This window comes from Pinus tabuliformis, chromosome 9 (genome assembly GCF_031772625.1).
Source record: "Pinus tabuliformis cultivar Carrire ecotype Pingquan chromosome 9, CPIR1, whole genome shotgun sequence".
NCBI lineage: Eukaryota > Viridiplantae > Streptophyta > Pinopsida > Pinales > Pinaceae > Pinus > Pinus tabuliformis.
The window spans coordinates 1712841972-1712861973 of record NC_142307.1 but is presented as its reverse complement, the minus strand read 5'-3'; the positions used below and the strand labels follow the sequence as shown (position 1 = coordinate 1712861973).

Below are 20002 nucleotides of genomic sequence, written 5' to 3'. Positions count from 1 at the left end.
TGAATTTTAATGATGCGGTTAAAACCACAGTCAACTGAACAAAAGAAGTGAAACTCAAACCTGTGATTATGTGGGATGTTTTTTGTGTGAAATTGCAAATATCTGATTTCCACCCAAGTTTTTAAGATTTCCTCTCAAAGACATTTTTGAGATCCAAAAAAATATCAATGGATAATTCAAAATTATAGATTAGACGTCAAATGATGAGGCTGAAAATTTATCTTTTGTATCTAATATTTTCAAGTTTTACTGATAATATGAGTAGCGTTTTCTCTAAAAAAATATCAATTAAAAAGGCTGTGAATTCTATGAAAACATTATCTTTTGTATCTAATACTTTTACTGTTAATATGAATAGCATTTTCTCAAAAAAATAAAAAACGATTAAAAAGGCCGTGAATTCTATGAAAATGTTCAATTATCAATGCTCACCTCCCCCCTGCAACGAGCCCTTCTGCAGCTTTCTCCAAAAATGAGGATACCCTTTCACTGCCTTCTGGTGCTAACCTCAGGAATTCCAACATTCTAACCTGCAGAGAATGGTAAAACAATGACTGGAAAAGACACAAACGATTTGAAATGATAATACAATAAAGATGTCACAATAATAACATTATTCAGATTTTACTGTACCATATTTCTTGTCAAAAAGCGACCAATGGCTGTGAGACGAAAACTACTCAGAGAGAAATGACTTGTATCAAGTGGATCATACCACGGAACTGTTGATGAGACTGTAAGGTTCTCTTCAAAGAGCACCTGCAGGGAATTATTGAACAAATTATTTCAAAAAAAAACAGACTGAATTGAATTTATATGATTTAAAATTTTATATCATACAGTTAAATGAGGAAAAGCTACAAGATTTGCAATTGTATCTCCGTTAAAACACAGAATATCAATCATTGTTGCAAAACTCTCCAATCTCCCCCGTTTTTTTCCAAATTTTTCAAGCCACCGAATTTTTCAGAGACGAGTTTATGCTTGGTCAGTTTTGCTGATTTTTTCCAATTTCACTAGTTGATGACCCCCACCACCTTTTTGCTGATTCCAGGTTTTGCAACATCGATGTAAATAGAATTAACAAAGGAAATTATTCCACAGCATACCCACATAAATATGATAACTCCATTAAGCTTATAATATTCTTATGCTTCAGGGATGGCGGGTACAAGGGGTACTCTATGGCCCCATTGGACAAATCGAAACTAGGTACTCATGGAGACTGGGCACAATGAGCAACAATCAAGCAGAAATGTAAGCCCTGCTTCAGGAATCAACCTGGCAAAGAAATTATCTATTCATTCCCTTATAATTGTGGGTGATTCTAACAACATAACCAGGCACTTAAACCTCGGCAACTCTTTAGTAGACTTTAGAGTCTAGACTAAACTCTTTATACAAACGAATTATGCCTAATCTTTCTTCTCTTTCCAGCTTTCATGCCAAGCATGTGCTAAGAGAACTCAACACCTTGACCGACTCCCTGGCAAATTTAGCAATCAACCCAACCTTGGAACTGTTGGAAATATGGTAGCCATGGTCGGTATTTTCATCATATGAGGAAATAGAAAATTTGAATTTAAATTTTGCCTCCTAAATACCTCAAGTCGGCCTCCTACTGTTTAAGTCAGCTGGGCCCCTCGGAGGCACCCATTCGACCCCCCTTCAAAGTCTATATAAAAGAGACCTATCCTCCTTACTTGGTATATCAATTTTGTCTTGATTATCTCTTTTCCAGCAAAGGAAAAAGAGGAAAGGAGGGCCAAAATTTCAGAAGGATAGAGGAGAGGCTTGGCAGCTCTTAGTTTCTAGTTAGAGGTTATCTTGATGTCTTGTTTCTGGATGTACTGATGAGTTTTGGAACTCTCTCTCTCTCCCTCATAAGGAAAGACTTCCGGGTTTTCCCCTGGCCTCAGGGCTAATTTCTGTCTCTTCTCTCATTCTCTCACTGTTATTTTTTACTGCTCTTTCATGTTTATTTGTTGAAAGTTTCTTCTGTATAACTGTTTAATGATAATGGATGGTATATATGTAATTGATGCTAACTGATTATTACAAGTAGTTATCTATTGAAGAAAACTAGTCTAGCTTGTGTGCCCTAGAAATATCAACATGAAATTAGAGCACAGGTTAAAGAGCAGTTTGAACTTTGAAGTTCATTTTATCATAAGAAGACAAGCACAAGACTTCAAAAGCAGCCGAGTTAAGGACATGTTGATAAAGTTCTGTTCTAGGCATAAGTTCTGAGATGAATTTGTGACCAGGCTGAAGTAAAATCAGAATGCTAAGAAGAGGGCCAAGACCCTTGCTAAGGTTGGGATGCAAGGCCGAGTTAAAGCCGAGTTGTCTTAATGAACAACGAGGCATTGATTCTCTATGGAAAAATCAAAGTCTATATGGCATAGTATGCAAATTTCCTTAGGCACATTATCTCTGTGACAGCCAAACTTTTCCTGATATATGTGAGTTATTGAGTGGCATTTGAACCCTACTGTTCAATCTGTGGCATCCGAATTATATCTCTGTGGTGTGTGTAAAGTCTGAGGCATTATATCTCTGTGAATGGGCGCAAATCTGCTATTCTATGTGAACCTGATCTCTGTGGAAGAAGTCCGCATACATGTGGCTCCTTATCTCTGTATGAACCTGAGGCTCATTGCTTGTCTTGATTGCATGTGAACCTGAGGCTTCATATATCACTAAGACATGAAGTCTGAGCCACATTGCACTGAGGAATAACAAGAAGTCTGAGGCTATATATATGACTATGGAACTATGTGAATTCTCTCTATGGATCCGAGCTTTGTGATCAGTCCTACTGTGATAACAATTATGATCCGAACCTAGGACTGGTCCTGGAATAGTTCATATGAGCTTATATGTGGCACTATACTCTGTCATGTGAGTTTCTCTGTGATATTTATATTTTGTTGTGCGAGCTTCTTGGAGGCACATTGCATGAAGTCCGACGCACATTGCACTATGGAAACCATGCATACCTGAGGCATTTCTATCCTTGTGGAAGGAGTGTGAAACCTAAGGTACATTTACTGTGGAATGTCACGTAGTATGAACTGTGGGACTATGATTAAAGAGAAGTCTGAGAAGGAATCCTAGCTCTCTGTGACTATGTTCATCTGAACTTTCTGAGGTAAGTATTCGATCTCTCTGTGTTGGTATTGTTATGCAAGTGTGAGATGATGCCCAGTAGGTCTGAGCTTCCTCCTCCTCCCTGTGGTCAACTCAGATAGAATTACATTGAGACACCTCAGATCGAGTGCCTTGTCTAGTATAATTGAGCCAAGAGGCTCATTCTACAGCCCAGTATGATGTGTAACATTGTCCATCGTCATCAAAGTTGAAATTTTGCTCATATCGGCCAAAATAAAAAAATTTAATAACTATATAAAACATTTAAAAAATGTCCACTCATAAATAAAAAAAAAAAAAAAAATTGCACATGAAGAAATTGGATCCCTCTCTGCTCATGTTAGATCCGTATTTAAGATGGATCTATGCTGGTTTATTAAACATTTGAAGGCAAGATTACTGTTCTAAAGCATAAGATGAGATTTGTCATGATTTCACTTAAGTTGAATATGTTAATTTTCCACTTAAGTTGAATATGTTAATTTTCCACTGGTCTATGTTGATACAATTACTTTCTAATTCTTAACTTCAATTAGCAATCAAATCAATCTTCCAGTAATAAATAACAATTGTAGATAGAATAGTAAATTCAATGTACAATAGAAGGCAAACACGAGTAATAACAAGAGACACTAGGATTGGTCAAAGACCAGGGAAAAAACCCCACAAAGCGGAAAACCCTTTCGAATTCTTTTTTCTATTAGATTGTTCATAAAATGTTCAGCAAAGAGAGTACAATGATCCAATTCACCAATCAAGAGTCAAGATCAATACTTTGACTATCCAACAAAACCAACCAAACAATATCCAAGAGATGAGCCCAATAGGCATATCTAATCAAAGTCAACGTCTTCAAAGTATACGGTCAATGGTCAAAGATTGTGGTCAATGGTCAACAAAATTTTTGGTCACAGCCACAGCGTCCTAGTGACCATCAAAGCGGTTGTAGCTCTCTAGCCACAGGGAGCACCCTATAAACCAAGCAACTATAGCCGAATTTTCCTCGACCCAACCCTGTGGCTCCAACTTAATTCCTTGATTTTGCACGTGCGAGCTCGGACCCTACAATTTCAAACTTGTACAAACCAATCCGAAGAAATATAGATCGAACCTCGAAGAACAAGAATGAATGTGTGTTGTGTGTCCAAATGTGGTTGACTTGACTTGTATTTATATGCTTCCAAGGGGTGCCCAATTTCTCTTTAAAGTTGACCTGTACTTTTGTGCACATGTGGGAATTTGTCCCTAAGTGGCCAAATTAACACTCCCTCTCAGCTAGGGAGAAATTACTGACTGCAACATATCTCCCATCTCAAATATCTCGTCATCATCAAATCAAATGTCATCATTGCTCATCTCTGTTGAACACTCTCGAATCTAAAAGAAGAATTTGACATCATAAGGGAGCTCAAGCTACCACCCTCTATCCAAGGACAATAGGCAAGATACCACTTACTGTGAGGATCACACTCTATCCTATTGACCTATGACAATAGGTAGGATACCATTTACTATGAGGTAAGGATCACAGACTATCCTATTGTCTATTGATCTTCCCAACATGACCCCAAAGAGTCAATGGTTATACACCTGCATCCCATAACTTGAGCGGGATACTACTTACTATAAATAGCTTCACGACATATTTTCCTTGAGAAAGGTAAATCTCTTCCGGTCTATGCCAAACCTCTAATACCAGGAAGCAATGCATCATACCAAGATCTTTCATCTCGAACTTGGAGGCCAACTCCCTCTTACATTCAAGCATCATAGGCTCAGTTCCTATCAAGAATAGATGATGAACATATAAAACCAAAACCAACGGCATACTTTGAACCACTTTGAAGTAGAGGTTTGGGTCAACACCGCTTCTCATGAATCCAAGCTTCACTAGGCAGCTGTCAATGCGGGCATACCACGCTCTAGGGGCTTGCTTCAAACCATATAGAGCTTTCTTCAACCTGCAAACGTGAGTCTTCTTGTCCTTCAAATCTCTAAAGCTGCTCAACATAAGCTTCTTTTTGGAGTATGCCATGAAGAAATGTTGTCTCCACATCCATATGGTGAAGGGTCCATCCTTGATTAGCAACAAGGGAAACAATCGATCGAATAGTAGTGTAGCGTGCAACGTGAGCAAATATATCATCATAATTTTCTCCCTCTTTCTGGGAGAAACCTCAAGCCACGAACCTCGCTTTGTACTTCTCAATGCTTCCATTAGCTCCATGCTTGATCTTGTGTAGCCATTTTGAAGTTACGACAAATTTTCCTTTAGGTCTCGGAACGACATCCCATACATCATTCTTCATAATTGATTCATATTCTTCTGCCATGGCATCCTTCTAATCATGTTCTTACACAACTTCTTCAAAGGTGGCAGGCTCAGCCTGGATAATAGTACTCATAGCTACAACGTAACCCTGGTATTGACATGGCTTCTTGCTTTCTCTAAAGGTCCTTTTAGCAAAAACATATCTCTTAGCATCCTGTAATGTATCACAAGCCACAATGGTCTCATCCTGGCTAAAGATTGGTAGCTTCTCCCCAGAGGAACTTTGACAACTTTCAATACTTAATTCAAAAGAGTGAAGGGAACTCTACTTGAATGGTTCGTGAGGCACAATACTTGCTAAGGTTTTGCAAATGGGGTAGCAAGTTAAGTGGGCTTGATTGTGGGGAAAACTCCACAGTTAAGCGTGCTTATCTGGAATGGGTGACCTCCCTGGAAGTCCTGGTTACCGGGTGCAAGCCCCGGAAGTGATGATTGACGCAATGTGATTTATTTCACTAGTTTCAATCCCACTTCTTCACCCCTGTGAGCATCACCCAATGCAATGAGTGCTAAGTGGACTATTCAAAAATCATGATAAATTAGTCAGTTACGACTACCTCTCATGGAAATGGGTCATAGATGAATGACTTACTTAACACAGTTGAATCCCAAAAAATGATATCTAACTTTCAATCATGCAGCATAGCTCAGGCAGCTTCCACAATAGACTTGTTCTTTCTTTCAGCCACCCGATTTTGCTCAGGATTGTAAGGTACAATAGTTTCCTTCTTCATTCCAGCCTTCTTGCAAAAATCAATGAACTTATATGACGTATATTCTCCTCCATTGTCAGACCTGAAAACTTTGATCTTCTTCCCTGTTTGATTTTCTATCAGTGCCTTGAAGTCCTTGAACATATCAAAAGCCTCATCCTTATGCTTCAAGTAGTATATCCATGTCTTCCTAGAGAAATCATCAATGAAGATTATGTAGTAGAGGTGTCCACCAATAGAGTGCACATGCATGGGTCCACATAGGTCAAAATGAATGAGTTAAAGAATATCATTAGTCTTCTTCTTGCTAGAGGGGAATGGTCCCCTTGTCATCTTTCCAATAGCACACCTCGGACATACTCCATCATGACTAACTTGAACATCATGCATCCCAAAGACTAACTTCTTTAATTTCGATAGGGCTTCATAATGTAGATGTGCCAACCTTCATTGCCATAGCTCACTTTGATGATTGATGTCGTGGACCATTGCTAGCAGAGGTCTTCCATTGACTCTATAGAGTCCTTCAACTCTAGATCCTAAGGTAAAAGCATCCCTCATGTGAGATTCCATAGGCCAGGTGAGGACTTTTCCTCTTATGAAAGCTACTCTCATGCCCTTGTCTTCCAAGGCAGAAATAGATACCAAGTTCTTCTTTAATCCTGGAACATACATCACATCATGAAGAAGAATGGATTCACTAGAGTCCAAATGAAATTTGACAGAACCATAACCCTTCACAGGATGAGTAGTGTTGTCTCCAAGGATGATTTTCAAATTTGTATCCCTCTCAACCAGGTTAGAGAGGACTTCTTTATACCCAGAGAAATGTCTAGAAGCCCCACTATCTACCAACCAACTAGCATACGAAACCAAAGAAGAACTAGCAACAGCGGAAATAAGAATATATTTGGATTGACTAGCAGTTGCATTATTTTCATACCTGGAGTTCCTTGACCTCTTTTGAGGACGATGGCCTTCTTCGTGATCATCCAAAGTATCTCTTCTTCTTCTATCATCCCTTCTTCTTCTATCATCTCCTCTTCTTCAATCATCACCTCTTCTTCTATTGTTGAACCTGTTGTTGTTGAAGCCACGATTGTTGTTGTAATTGGACCTTGGAGCATCTCTCTTCTTTGGGCAGTCTCGAGCATAGTGACCATGCTTGTGGCAATTGTAGCATTCAATATCCCTTAATATTCTATTAGAGTCCTTTGATTCAGGGGGAGGCCTTCTTGAACCAGATGGTCTTCCTCTTCCTTTTCTCTTCTTGTCTTGAGCAACAAATGCAAAGGGCTCTCCTTCTTCATGCTTTTGAATCCTTCCTCTGGCAATCATCCTAGTCTCCTCTTGAGTGCATTTACCAACGAGCTCATCAAATGTCAGAAGAACATTATTGTTGCTTAGAGTAGTAATGAAGGTTTCCCAAATAGGAGGAAGACCTTGAAGAGTCACCACCACCAGCTCCCTGTCAGATATTTGTTCACTAGCAAATTGCAATTGATCCCTTAGGCAAGATACTCTCATGATATAGGATTGCACGAATTCCCCCTTGTTCATCTTCATTTCTTTGAGTTGATTTTTCAAAGAGAGGATGTGATTCAAGTTGTTGACCTCATACATCCCAACCAACTTGTCATAAATATCCTTAGACTTCTTCAAGCTACCAACATAAACAAGCAAATGATCTTGCAAACCATCAATGAGAATTTTCTTGGCTTTGAGCTCACCTTTCTTGTACTTGGATTTGATAGAAGTAGAAGCATTCGCCGAAGGCTCAAGTACCTTTCCTTGCACATATTCAAAAACATCATTGTCATCCAATATAACTTACACCCTGATCTTCCAAGCAACAAAGTTAGATGAGTCACCCAGCTTCTCATTATCCTTGAAAAAAGAGGTAGACATCTTGTCCAAGTCAAATAGATTCCTTTAGCTTCTTTCAAAGATGATTGCTCTTGTCTCTTTCGGCTTTTCTTCAACTTAGCTCTTATACCATGTTAATTTTCCATTATCCTATGCTGATACAATTACTTTATCCCAATTCTTATCTTCAATTAGCAATCAAATCAATCTTCCAGTAATAAATAGCAATTGTAGATAGAACAATAAATGTAATGTACAAAAGAAGACAAACACGAGCAATAACAAGAGACACCAGGATTGGTCAAAGACCAGGGAAAAACCCCGCAAGGAGGAAAACCCATTCAAATTTGTCTTCTTATTAGATTGTCATAAAATGTTCAACAAAGAGAGTACAATTATCAATTCACCAATCAAGAGTCAAGGTCAATCCTTTGACCATCCAACAAAACCAACCAAATAATATCCAAGAGACAAGCCCAATAGACAAATCTGATCAAAGTCAAAGTCTCCAAAGTCTACGGTCAACGATCAATAGAATTTTAGGTCACAACTGCAGGGACCTAGTGACCATCAGTGTGGTTGTAGCTCTCTGGCCATAGGGAGCACCCTCTCAACCAAGGGGTTGTAATAAAATTTTCCTCGAACCAAACTCCAAGAAGAAGAAGAAGAATGAATGTGAGGTTTCTGTCCAAATGAGGTTGACTTGACTTGTATTTATATGCTTCCAAGGGGTGCCCAATTTCTCTTTAAATTCGGCCTATACTTTTGTGCACATGTGGATTCTCACATTAAAGATACATTTTTTCTTTAACCAAATTAAATTCCTCCAAGGGCTAGGAGGGATCTTTCTTGTTGAGAAAGGTTGTCCAAAGGAGGGAATTTCTCCCTAAGCTACCAAATTAACAGAAGAACTGAGAGCATGTTCTTCAGAAGCCCGTGAGCTTCATCGAATTGAAGAATGTCTCAAACTCAAGTCACCTCTACTATCATTTAACTAACAAGTTCTAAGAGTATGAAGGATCATGTGAAATACTATAAAGGAGACAAGGAAGGGTATTGATCTAAGCCCTCAAGTTTGATTGCTAATAAAAGAAGGTTGCTCGAAGGATGTCTTTAAGTCAATCTCATGTTTCCTTTATATATAAAAGGAGGACAAAATTCACTAAATAAGGCCAACATAAAAGCAAAGGAGACGACTCTGATAAGTAACATGATCCAAGACCATGTCACCTAGAAGGTCAAGTATATGTATTTTTTGAAAGCCAATGCTCCTCTGTAAGTCATGAAGTATAATTATTGCAATAATTATTGAAGTTTCTCAAATGATCTCTCTTTGAGTTTTGTTTTGTCCTATAGAACAATCAAACAATGATGGAAGACTTTGTAACCCAATGAAAGGAATAATGTCAGGACACTATTTTGGAATTTCAAGTATTGAGAAAAGGGGTCTGCTAAAGATGTTGCTTGTCTCTCTTTGTTGAAGTTCTATAAAGCTAAGTATCAACATGAATATTTGAGAATAAGTCTTAGAATTGAATGATGAAATTTATTGCAAATAAATGTTGTCATATTTTCAAAAAGAGGAGGTTTTGATTAAAGTCTTATATAAGACTGATACGAAGGACTTGTTGAAGGATTTGAGATTAAAAGTTGAGTTCAAGTTATGAATATCAAAGACCAAGTTATAAATGACTAAAGACATTATGTTCTGAAGGACTTGCTTATATGGACAAGACCAGAATAATAAAGTCTATTGCACTGTGACGAGGAAAATACTACTCTATGAATAAAGGGTTTCTTGATTTAAAGAGATCAAGGATGAATATTGATGATGTAAAGAATCTAGGGTTTGGAAGAACCAACGTCTTGGCCAGATTCTAGGGATATTTTGGATTTGTAAACTCTAGCAAGGGTTTGAACATGAAAGCTCTAGGGTTTGTGAAACCCTAGGATTGTCGATGTTTGAAATGAAGAAGTTGAAAAAGAATGCAACGATGAATGTTACTCAAAACCCTAAGAGTGTCTGATGAATATAAGCATTAGGGTGTGTAAACCCAAAAGATCATAAGGGTTTGGAGTTAAAACCCTAGCCAAACAAATTTTAACCTTATCTAGAGAAAAAGGGTCGAAGAAGAAAAACTTGGGCTTATGGATTCATCGCTTCCACTCTATGTTACACAGTTACTGCTCCAAGCCATTGGAGCGTAGGTACCCCATGCTCTGGTGCTCCGGAGAGCTTGGGAGAGGGTACAAAATGTTCCAAAATTGGTGGGAACGTTGTTAGGTACTTTGGAGCATTTTGGGAGCGTGATGATTCAAAATTAAACGATTTGGGTACTGGTTTCTGCAGGGAGCGTGACTCGGGAGCCGGTGGGAACTCCGATCCATCGAGGAGTGTTTAGATGCTCCTCGATGGATCAAAGCTCCCACAACCTCCCAAGCCGCACATACCGGATATTGTCAGTTTTTGGTAGCATAGGAAGAGCTCTAGCCTTGAAAATTGGTGGAAAGGCTAAGGCACATGAGTTCTAAAGAACCCAGAAACCGTTTGGTGAAATTCCACCCAGATTGTATTTTATTAAAATGTTTAATATGTTTAATGGGGTTCCTATGTCTAAACTTAGGGAAATTAAAATATTAATGGGTATTAATCAAAATATGGGTGAGAATGATCTAGAAGGTGGATCAAGTCATGTTTTAATCTTAGCCGTTGATTAAAGACTTAATCTTCGCCATTGAAGACTAAACAGGAAAAGTATAAAATGGAGGTTTATGGTTCATTTGGAAACACACACAGAGAGATTAAGGAAATCGATTTTCTGGGGTGAAAATTTCTCAGAAGGAAAATCAATTGGGGAGATCTTGCAGCAGAGGGGCAGTGAGAATCCAGAAGGACTTTCTGGAGAATACTAACGGAGAGGCGAAGAGAGCTTGCAAAGAGGCAGTGCAGTAGCCGGGAGAGATGACGCAAAAAAGTTCCCTATCACGTAGAATCCAAAACTGCTGGACAGTCAGAGCTGTCAAAGTTGCCTGAACTGTCAGAACAGCCAAGAGAATTGATGCAGAGAGCAGAGAAGGTGACGCAGGACTGACGCCGAGCCAACGCAGAAATCCTTTATAGGTAAAACTAACTCAAATTTTCCGCCAGTATTTTCTCTATAAAGGATTGCTAAATGAGCATCCTAGATTTGTATTCAGATATTTCTCCTACATAATAATAAAACCCTCAAAATTGTTGCACCAATTTTCCCGCATTGGGTTTTTCAGGGGACTATTGTGTCCAAAAATAAGTGTGGCCTATGTATCTTGTTCTTTCCTCTGTTTTTTGTTTCATGAGATCAAATATTTAATTAGTGTAGGTTGCAGAAGTAATTTGCTTCAGTATTCAGAAGAATAACTTGATGAATATTTAAAAATCAAGTAGGTGAAGTAGATTCAAATTTGCTACAGTAGGGGTTCCTTTAGACTGTAGGAATTTTCACATGGTATCAGAGCATTGATTTTGAAACATAAAGGGAAGATCCAGTACTGAGCAGTGAGGCCGAAAGCTGCACTTGGCAGCAATTCGAATCCCCTTGAAGGGATTGTGCAATCCTTGCTGGGAAGTTGATCAGAGGAAATCTCTCTCTGAGTGGGACGACAAAGAGGTACGATTTCCAGTTTGTGAGTTTGCAGAGGCAGAGGGAGTGACGCAGAGCCTCAGTGCAGTGCTTGAAGGGCGCAATTTCTACAGCGGCAAAAATCCGCTGGAAAAGAACGAAGACACGTAGAAGAGGAATTTTCTCCTCAGAAAACTTTCCACTAGAAAGTTCGAATTTCTCACTTGCTGAGCAGTAATAAGCAGTGACTAGAGGAGTCAATTCGACAGTTGGGTGAAATGGCATCACATGGGCTCAGAGATCAGGACAGGTTGGAAGGAGCTTCCAACTATGTCATATGGAAGACCAGAATCTTAGCTCTTCTGGAGGAATATGATATCGAGGCCTATGTCAATAGTGTTGTAGTTGTTCCTATTGAAAACAATCAAAATAAGAAGTACAAGGCCGAGAAGGGGAAGGCAAAGAGGCTCATTCTCGATGGAGTTCGAGATCATGTAGTCTCACACTTGCAGGGCAAGGATACAGCCCGAGAGATGTGGGAAGCCTTGTCTTCTCTATATGAAGGCTCTTCCAAACAACGGAAGATGTATTTAGAGCAGAAGTTGCAACAGACTTTGATGCAGAAAGGAGAAGGGGTGAACCTCTATCTTCAACGTCTTCAGGACACTAGAGACCAGCTTGCTGCAGTGGGGTCCACTCCTTAGCCAACCGCGATGGTGAGGATAGCCTTGAATGGAGTCTCAGATGAATGGCAAGTTTTCGTCCAAAGCATATTGGGCAAAGAAAAACTACCTTCATGGGAGGAGATGTGGGCAGCTCTTCAACAGGAGGAGTTAAGGAGGGACCTAGTGAAGGTCAACCTCAATGGCAACAATGGGATTGGCACAAAGACTGAGGAGGAGGAGAAGGCAGCTCTAGCATCGATGGGACAGCAGAAGTTGAAGCGAAAGAAGAACATTTCAAAGGTGAAATGTTTCAGTTGTGGCGAGATGGGCCATTATGCATCCCAGTGTCCTTTGAAGAAAAAGGACAAGGATGAGAAACATGATCCTAAGGCTGCTTCAGCAAAGATTGATGAGGATGAGTTTTCCATGAGTGCCCACGCATCTCTAGGAGGGAGATGGGGTGATATTGAGTTGTAGTCAGGAGGACTACATGTGGGCAGGATCCTTGAGGAGTCCACCTCTTGGATCAATTCCTTGCTACGGGAGCCCAAGATTCAGCAGTAGCGAGATGGACTTAGTGTCAGATGATGCAGTGAAGTGTTTGGAGGACAGATGCAGTAGCTGGGGACTAAAGACTGATCACAGTTGGCAACAGTGCAGTTGGAACAATGCAAGAGTCAGCAATAGCGCAAAAGATCCAGAGAGACAGAATCAGTATCAGCCAGATTCCAACATTCATTGTATTATGCAGAACACAATTAAGTTCAGCTAATTTTGGATGTTTTTCAGTTGCTTCTCTTAGCAACTGAGTTGCAGTACGGATGCAGTGTTAGCAGTGGCAGTGCTGGCAACATGAGAGGAAGTTGTAGTACAGATCCAGCAGTGACAGTGGCAGTGGCAGTGACATGGTCAGCAGTATAGTAGTAGCAGCAGCACAGTGTTGGTGGCAGCAATAGTGCAGAAAGGAGGTGCTTAAGAAATAGAGCAACATGCAGGTGGACATTGTTGCTAAAGCACTTTCCTTGCTAAGAGGGAGTGTTAGTTTTTGGTAGCATCAGAAGTGCTCTAGCCTTGAAAATAGGTGGAAAGGCTAAGGCACATGAGTTCTAAAGAACCCAGGAACCGTTTGGTGAAATTCCACCCGGATTGTATTTTATTAAAATAATTAATATTTTTAATGGGATTGCTAAGTCTAAACTTAGGGAAATTAAAATATTAATAGGTATTAATCAAAATATGGGTGAGAATGATCTAGAAGGCAGATCAAGTCATGTTTTAATCTTTACCGTTGATTAGAGACTTAATCCCGGTCGTTGAAGACTCAACAGGAAAAGTATAAAATGGAGGCTTGCAACGTTTGAGAGGGAGTTGTAGTACATATGCAACAGTGACAGTGGCAGTGTCAGGGGCAGCAGTACAGTAGCAGCAACAACACAGTGTGGTGGTAGCAGCAGTGCAGAAAGGAGGCGCTTCAGAAACAGAGCAACATGTAGGTGGGCATTCTTTCTAGAGCACTTTCCTCACTAAGAGGGAGCGTTAATTTTTGGTAGCATTGGAAGTGCTCTAGCCTTGAAATTGGTGGAAAGGCTAAGGCACATGAGTTCTAAAGAACCCAGGAACTATTTGGTGAAATTCCACCCAGATTGTATTTTATTAAAATGTTTAATGTTTTTAATGGGGTTCCTAAGTCTAAACTTAGGGAAATTAAAATATTAATGGGTATTAATCAAAATATGGGTGAGAATGATCTAGAAGGTGGAACAAGTCATGTTTTAATCTTAGTCGTTGATTAGAGACTTAGTCTCGGCCGTCGAAGACTCAACAGGAAAAGTATAAAATGGAGGCTTGGGGTTCATTTGGAAACACACACAGAGATTGAGGAAATCGATTTTCTGAGGTGAGAAGTTCTTAGAAGGAAAATCGATTGGGGAGATCTTCCAGCAGAGGGGCAGTGAGAATCCGAAAGGACTTTCTGGAGAATACTGATAGAGAGGCAGAAAGAGCTTGCAGAGAGGCAACGCGGTAGCCTAGAGAGCTGACACAAAAAAGTTGTCTGTAACGCAAAATCCAAAACTGCCAGAACTGTCGGGAATTGTCGGAACTGCCAGAACAACTGGGAGAGCTGACACAGAGCTAGGACAAAAATAGTCGGGGTTAGCCAGTCTTGTGCCGGATCATCCGGAATTCTGCAAGGTGAATTGAGGTAAAATTCACTCAGATTTTCCACCAGTATTTTCTCTGTAAAGGATTGCTAGGTGAGCATCCTAGATTTGTATTCAGATATTTCTCCTGTATAATAATAAAACCCTCAGAATTGTTCCACTAATTTTCCCACATTGGGTTTTTCCAAGGACTATTGTGTCCAAAAAGAAGTTTGTCCTATGTATCTTGTTCTTTTCTCTGTTTTTTGTTTCATGAGATCAAATATTTAATTAGTGTAGGCTCCAAAAGTAATTTGCTTCAGTATTCAGAAGAATAACTTGATGACTATTTAAAAATCAAGTAGGTGAAGTAGATTTAGATTTGCTGCAATAGGGGTTCCTTCAGAGTGTAGGAATTTTCACAAATATTCCACAAAACCCAAGGAAAAACCCAAGAAAAAAACCCAGGAAAAAAATTCACGAATGTTTGGCGGCAAAACAATTTTACTGGTATTTTTTCTATATAATCAACATCATCTCCAAAGTAAGTCAAGCCATCCAGTAGTCTCATTCTAGTTTCTCAAATTGTTTCGAGTAGTTGGGAAAGACTACAAGTGCTTCAAAGGCTCAAGTGTTGCCATTGTCCAGGTAAACATAGTTCTTAGTTCTCAGTTGCCAAAAATCCAATTATTAATGCTGCTTCTGGTTTTTAATTTTAACTCTGCGTCTTGGAATTTAATTTTTGACCGATTTGTAGTTTAATTTTTTACTGAATTTGGTGAAATGATTTTGGTAACACCAGCAATTTTGAAATCACAAAAGTATTCTTTAATCTATAACCTGTTCTGTCACGTTTATCCCACAGTGAAAATGATTATATAACAATGTTTTAAAACTCCGACTCCGACTCGGCCGAGGGTCGACTCTGACTCCGACTCCGACTTGCTATCGACTCGGCCGGCTCAATTTCAATGACTCGGTCGTTGTAAAAAATACATTAAATATTTATTTTTTATAAAAACACATAATTTTAAATATTTTCATTCATGTTTCCAAACACACAACATTAGAATATAGATAGAAGACAACATATGATCAAAGTAGGCTCATGAATATATCCATTATATCAAAATGGCACCCAGTGCACTGTCTAATACATACACGATGATGATATAGAGATCAAAACAAAAACACATAACCAAGGAAGCTATAAATGGCCTCTACAACAAAAGTTTGTGACCAATACTACTGGCTATTGCTAGAGTTGCCAACATCATCTGGCTCAATGTTACTTGGGAGCGGGAGCAAAAGTGGGGAGCGAGAGAGAAAACAAGAGCGGGAGCGACATTTTCAGAAGCTCCCGGTTTGGGAGCGAATCCCGGAGGAGTTCGACAACCAATGTCACTAACATCAAGGTACATAGAGGGATTGGTGCTCTTGATTAAATACAAGTTCCATACCCTAATACATGACAATATTCAACGGAAACATTGTAATCCCCCAATCCTGAAATCTTGAAAAACTGATAAGTCTGCTGGATTTTGAATGAAATCCAAAATTCTATTTTCTCCATATGAAATCCAATGAGGTCGGAACCACTCTCAAACATCCTGAGTCATTTCATGGTAATGTTAAAAATTTAAGTAAAAGGATGTGAGAATGTCACTTTTACTTTAAGAATTTAACATTACCATGAAATTTGAATAGCATATCAATACTAGGAGAGGGTAATGGACCCCAAAGGCTAAAAAACCAATTAATAAAACCATTTGGAGTCCCCCACACTTAGAAAAAACATAACAAAAAAAAATTGCGTTTTTGGGGTTTACTGGCCCCATGAAGTGACCCAACCGAGTCGGCCGACTTAACACTGACCCAGCCGAGTCATGCCATGACTCGTCCGGGTCAGTCTTAACTCGGCCGACCGAAACGGTTCGACGGCCGAGTCACAAATTTTTTACCAGCTCGGACCAACTTGGCCGAGTCGGTTCTGAGCCGGCCGGCTTTTAAAACACTGCTTGAGAGAGCACCCTTCTATCCGATGAAGTGCCTTAAAGCACTACAATTTCCTAAAGAGTCTGGAGGAGAGGACCAATATAACAACATTTGTTTCTTCATACCTGGGGTTCCTTGCTTTCTTTAAAGAGTCGGCCATTTCCTTGATCTCCTGCATTATTTGTCATTCCTCCAACCATTGAAGATGTCCCTAGAATGATTGTTATCATCAAGTGATGTGTCCCGACCATTCGGACACACCTTCGCATAATGGTCGAATTTATTGCAAGCAAGGCATCTGCCTTTCCTTCTATCCTTATATCTGGACTCCCCATTGAAGTGATCTTTAGGTAAGCCATTAGAAGCTTCCGCTGTGCCACTCGGATATTATTCTCTACTTCGACTTCACCCTTGGTGAATTTGAAGAGAGATGAAGAACCCATTGAGCCTTTTTGTCCTTTCCAATTGTCTTCGATGATTGCTCTTTCGCTCTTGCTTGGGCTTTGTCTTCACCTCAGCTCTGATCCCATGTTAATTTTAGGTATGTTCTATGCTTAGAGCAATTTATTTCAATTTTCACAGTTAGCTCAATATCTTTTCCAGATTAGCATTCACATCAGCATAATAGTAAATTGCAGATAGAACATAAACATAAATCGTAGAAGACAAGCCAAGACAAGAGGACACAGGATGTGGAGCTAGCCAGGGACAAACCCCAATGTGGGGAAAGTCTTGATCAATTCTTCTTATATGTTCTTCAATAGTTCAGTAGAGAGAGAGAGAGATAGTACATATACAACAGAAGTCAACACTTTGACTTATCTAAATAAGAGCATAGACCATCTCTAAAAAGATGATACATGAGGTAGCTGAAATCAGTTGAAGACAAGTTGCTTCAACTAATTCTCCAAGGTGACTCCATCACCATGTTGCACCTATCATTGTGTTGCACCTCATCATCACGTTGCACCTCACTGTGCTACACCATGCTGCACCCATCATCACTATGTTGTATCTCATCATGCTTCCCTAATCATGATTGTACCCATCACTATACTGCATCTCCTCATGTTGAACTATGTTGATCTCTTCATTGCATTATGTTGCACCCAAATGCACGCTGCAATACCTCATCATCCTATGCTGCAATACATTCTTGTTGTTGCTATATGCCCATCATCACCATGTTGTACCATTATTGCACCATACTGTACCATGTTGTCTTCATCACGCTGCCACCTATCACATCATTATTGTTGAAGTTTCTAAGTCTAATAGTTAGAAACCCTCCATTTACTTTCTGATTTATTCCTTCCTACTTGTTCTGATTAATTAACAAGCTATTTACCATGTAAATACTGAAAATAGACACAAGTACATGCTGAACACATTACAGATCATCAACTAAAGGAAACAGAAACAAGCACACAAATGACACCGTTATTTTTGGACTAATGTCCCCGGAAAAACCTAATGCGGGAAAACCGGTGCAGCAATCTGAGGGTTTGATTTACTAAGCAGTTTCAGAATCCAATCTAGGTGCCAAATCCGGCTCACCTAACAAAGAAAAATCTTGGCAGTTCCCGGCAGTTCTGGATGTTCCCGGTAGTTCTGGCTTCTACCCTCTGCGTCAGCTTTCCTGGCAGTTCCCGGCAGTTCCTGGCAGTTCCGGCTATTTCCAATAGTTCCGGCTTCTGCCCTTTGCGTCAACTTTCCCGGCTGTTCCGAGAGTTCCGACTTCTGCCCTCTGCGTCAACTTTCCCGATTGCTCTGGCAGTTTCCAACAGTTCTCGGCAGTTCCAGCTTCTGCCCTCAGCCTCAGCTTTCCCAACTGTTCCGGCAGTTCCAGTTGTTCCCGACAGTTCCGGCTTCTGCCCTCTGCTTCAGCTTTCTCAGCTACTGTGCTGATCCTCCTGGCACTATCTCTGCCTCTTTGCTTCTGTATTCACTGCCCCTCAGCTATAACTCCAGATCACTCTCTCAACTTTCCCAGCAAACCCAGCTCCAAAAAGTCAAAATCTTGATCTCTTGGTGTGTTCTCCAAGTGACCCTCAAGCCTCCTCTTATACTTTTCTCGTTGACAAATCAATGGCCGAGATTAAGTCCCTAATCAATGGCTAAGATTAGATCTGGCTTGATCCATGACTTTTGGACCATTCTAACACAGCTTATATTAATTCACATTAATAACTCCATTAAAAATATTAATTATTTTCATATCTCCCAAACTGTTTAGAATATGCCCAAACCCTTTCTGGGTATTGGAGATCTCATGTGCCTTAGCCTCTCCACCAAATTTCATGGCTAGAGCACATCCGATGCTACCCCAAATCAACACTCCCTCTTAGCGAGGACTATGCTCTAGCAATACTCCTTACTGAGTATTGCTCTGATCATTCGGCATCGTTCCCTGATGCTAGGCCTGCTGCCCATCATCTATACTGTTGCATCTCGTACTGCCACCCATGGCTCTTCCACTGCCACTGTTGCATCTGTACGACAGCTCCCTCTACATCTATGCTTGCTGCCCATGGCCTTGCCACTGCCACTACTGCGTCTGCACTGCATCCCCTCTCATCATGCTGCATCGTGCTGCCCATATCACCGCAACTGCTAACTGTTGCACTTCAACTCAATTATTGAGAAGTAACTAATCTCCCAACTCTGACATCTCTGTCAGGCTAGAGACACTCCCGATGCTGAAGCTCCCTTTGTCGCTGAGAAGTGCTCCCTCTCTGACCTCTGCGCTGCTGCAACAACTCCCTGCATCTATCATTGTTGCACATCTCTCTGTGCCATCCTACACTGGTGCAACACTTCTGTGCCTCTCGCACTGTTGCAACCTGCTAGCCTCACGTTGTCCTGGGAATCTTGCACTATACCTCTCTCAGTCGCTCCATCCTCATCCGTCTCTACCGACATCCACCAGTCCTGCTACTCCTCTTTGAGGCTCCCATAGCCAGGTATAATCCAAGAGGTTGGGTACCTCGAGGATCCTACCCCTCATCTTCTGTAGTCCTCTTGACTACAGCTCGATGTCTCCCCACTTTCGCTCAAGTGGTGTGTGTGTACTCATGGCACAGTCATCGTCTGTCTCCACTTCCTTCTCTGCCCTTGCTGGTGCTGCCTTGGTCTCGGAAGCCTCTCCCTTACTCTTCTTCCTCGGACACTGGGTCGCAGAATGACCCAGCTCCCCACAGTGGAAGCATTTGACCTTAGAGAGGTCCTTCTTCTTCCGCTTTTCCTAGTTAGCCTCAGATGCTAGGGCAGCATCCACCTCCTCCTCCTTCTTGATTCTGATCCCCTTGTTGTTGCTTCCCGTCTTGGTCACCCTCCTGATCTCTTCTTGGCGAAGAGCCGCCCACATTTCCTCCCAATCTAGAAGGGTCGCCCTGCCCAGTATGCTTTGGACAAACACCTCCCAGTCTTCTGAGACTGCATTCAGGGTTGTTCTCACCATCAACTCTGGATCTGGTGTGGCCCCTATGGAAGTCAGTTGATCTCAGATCTCCTTCAATCGACCGAGGAAGGTGTCGAT

At 40.6% G+C, this 20002-nt stretch overlaps 1 protein-coding gene across 1 annotated transcript in view; it reads right to left on the bottom strand.

The window, feature by feature from the left end:
* The window catches only part of LOC149155549 (cycloartenol-C-24-methyltransferase-like), a 187674-nt gene that overhangs the window by 54033 nt on the left and 113639 nt on the right, over nt 1-20002 (bottom strand). The window contains exons 12-13 of the mRNA XM_089445687.1: nt 634-759; nt 433-530 (exon numbers count right to left, since the gene is read on the bottom strand). Coding sequence (XP_089301813.1) covers nt 433-530; nt 634-759 — 224 coding nt within the window. The remainder of the gene's footprint in view (nt 1-432; nt 531-633; nt 760-20002) is intronic.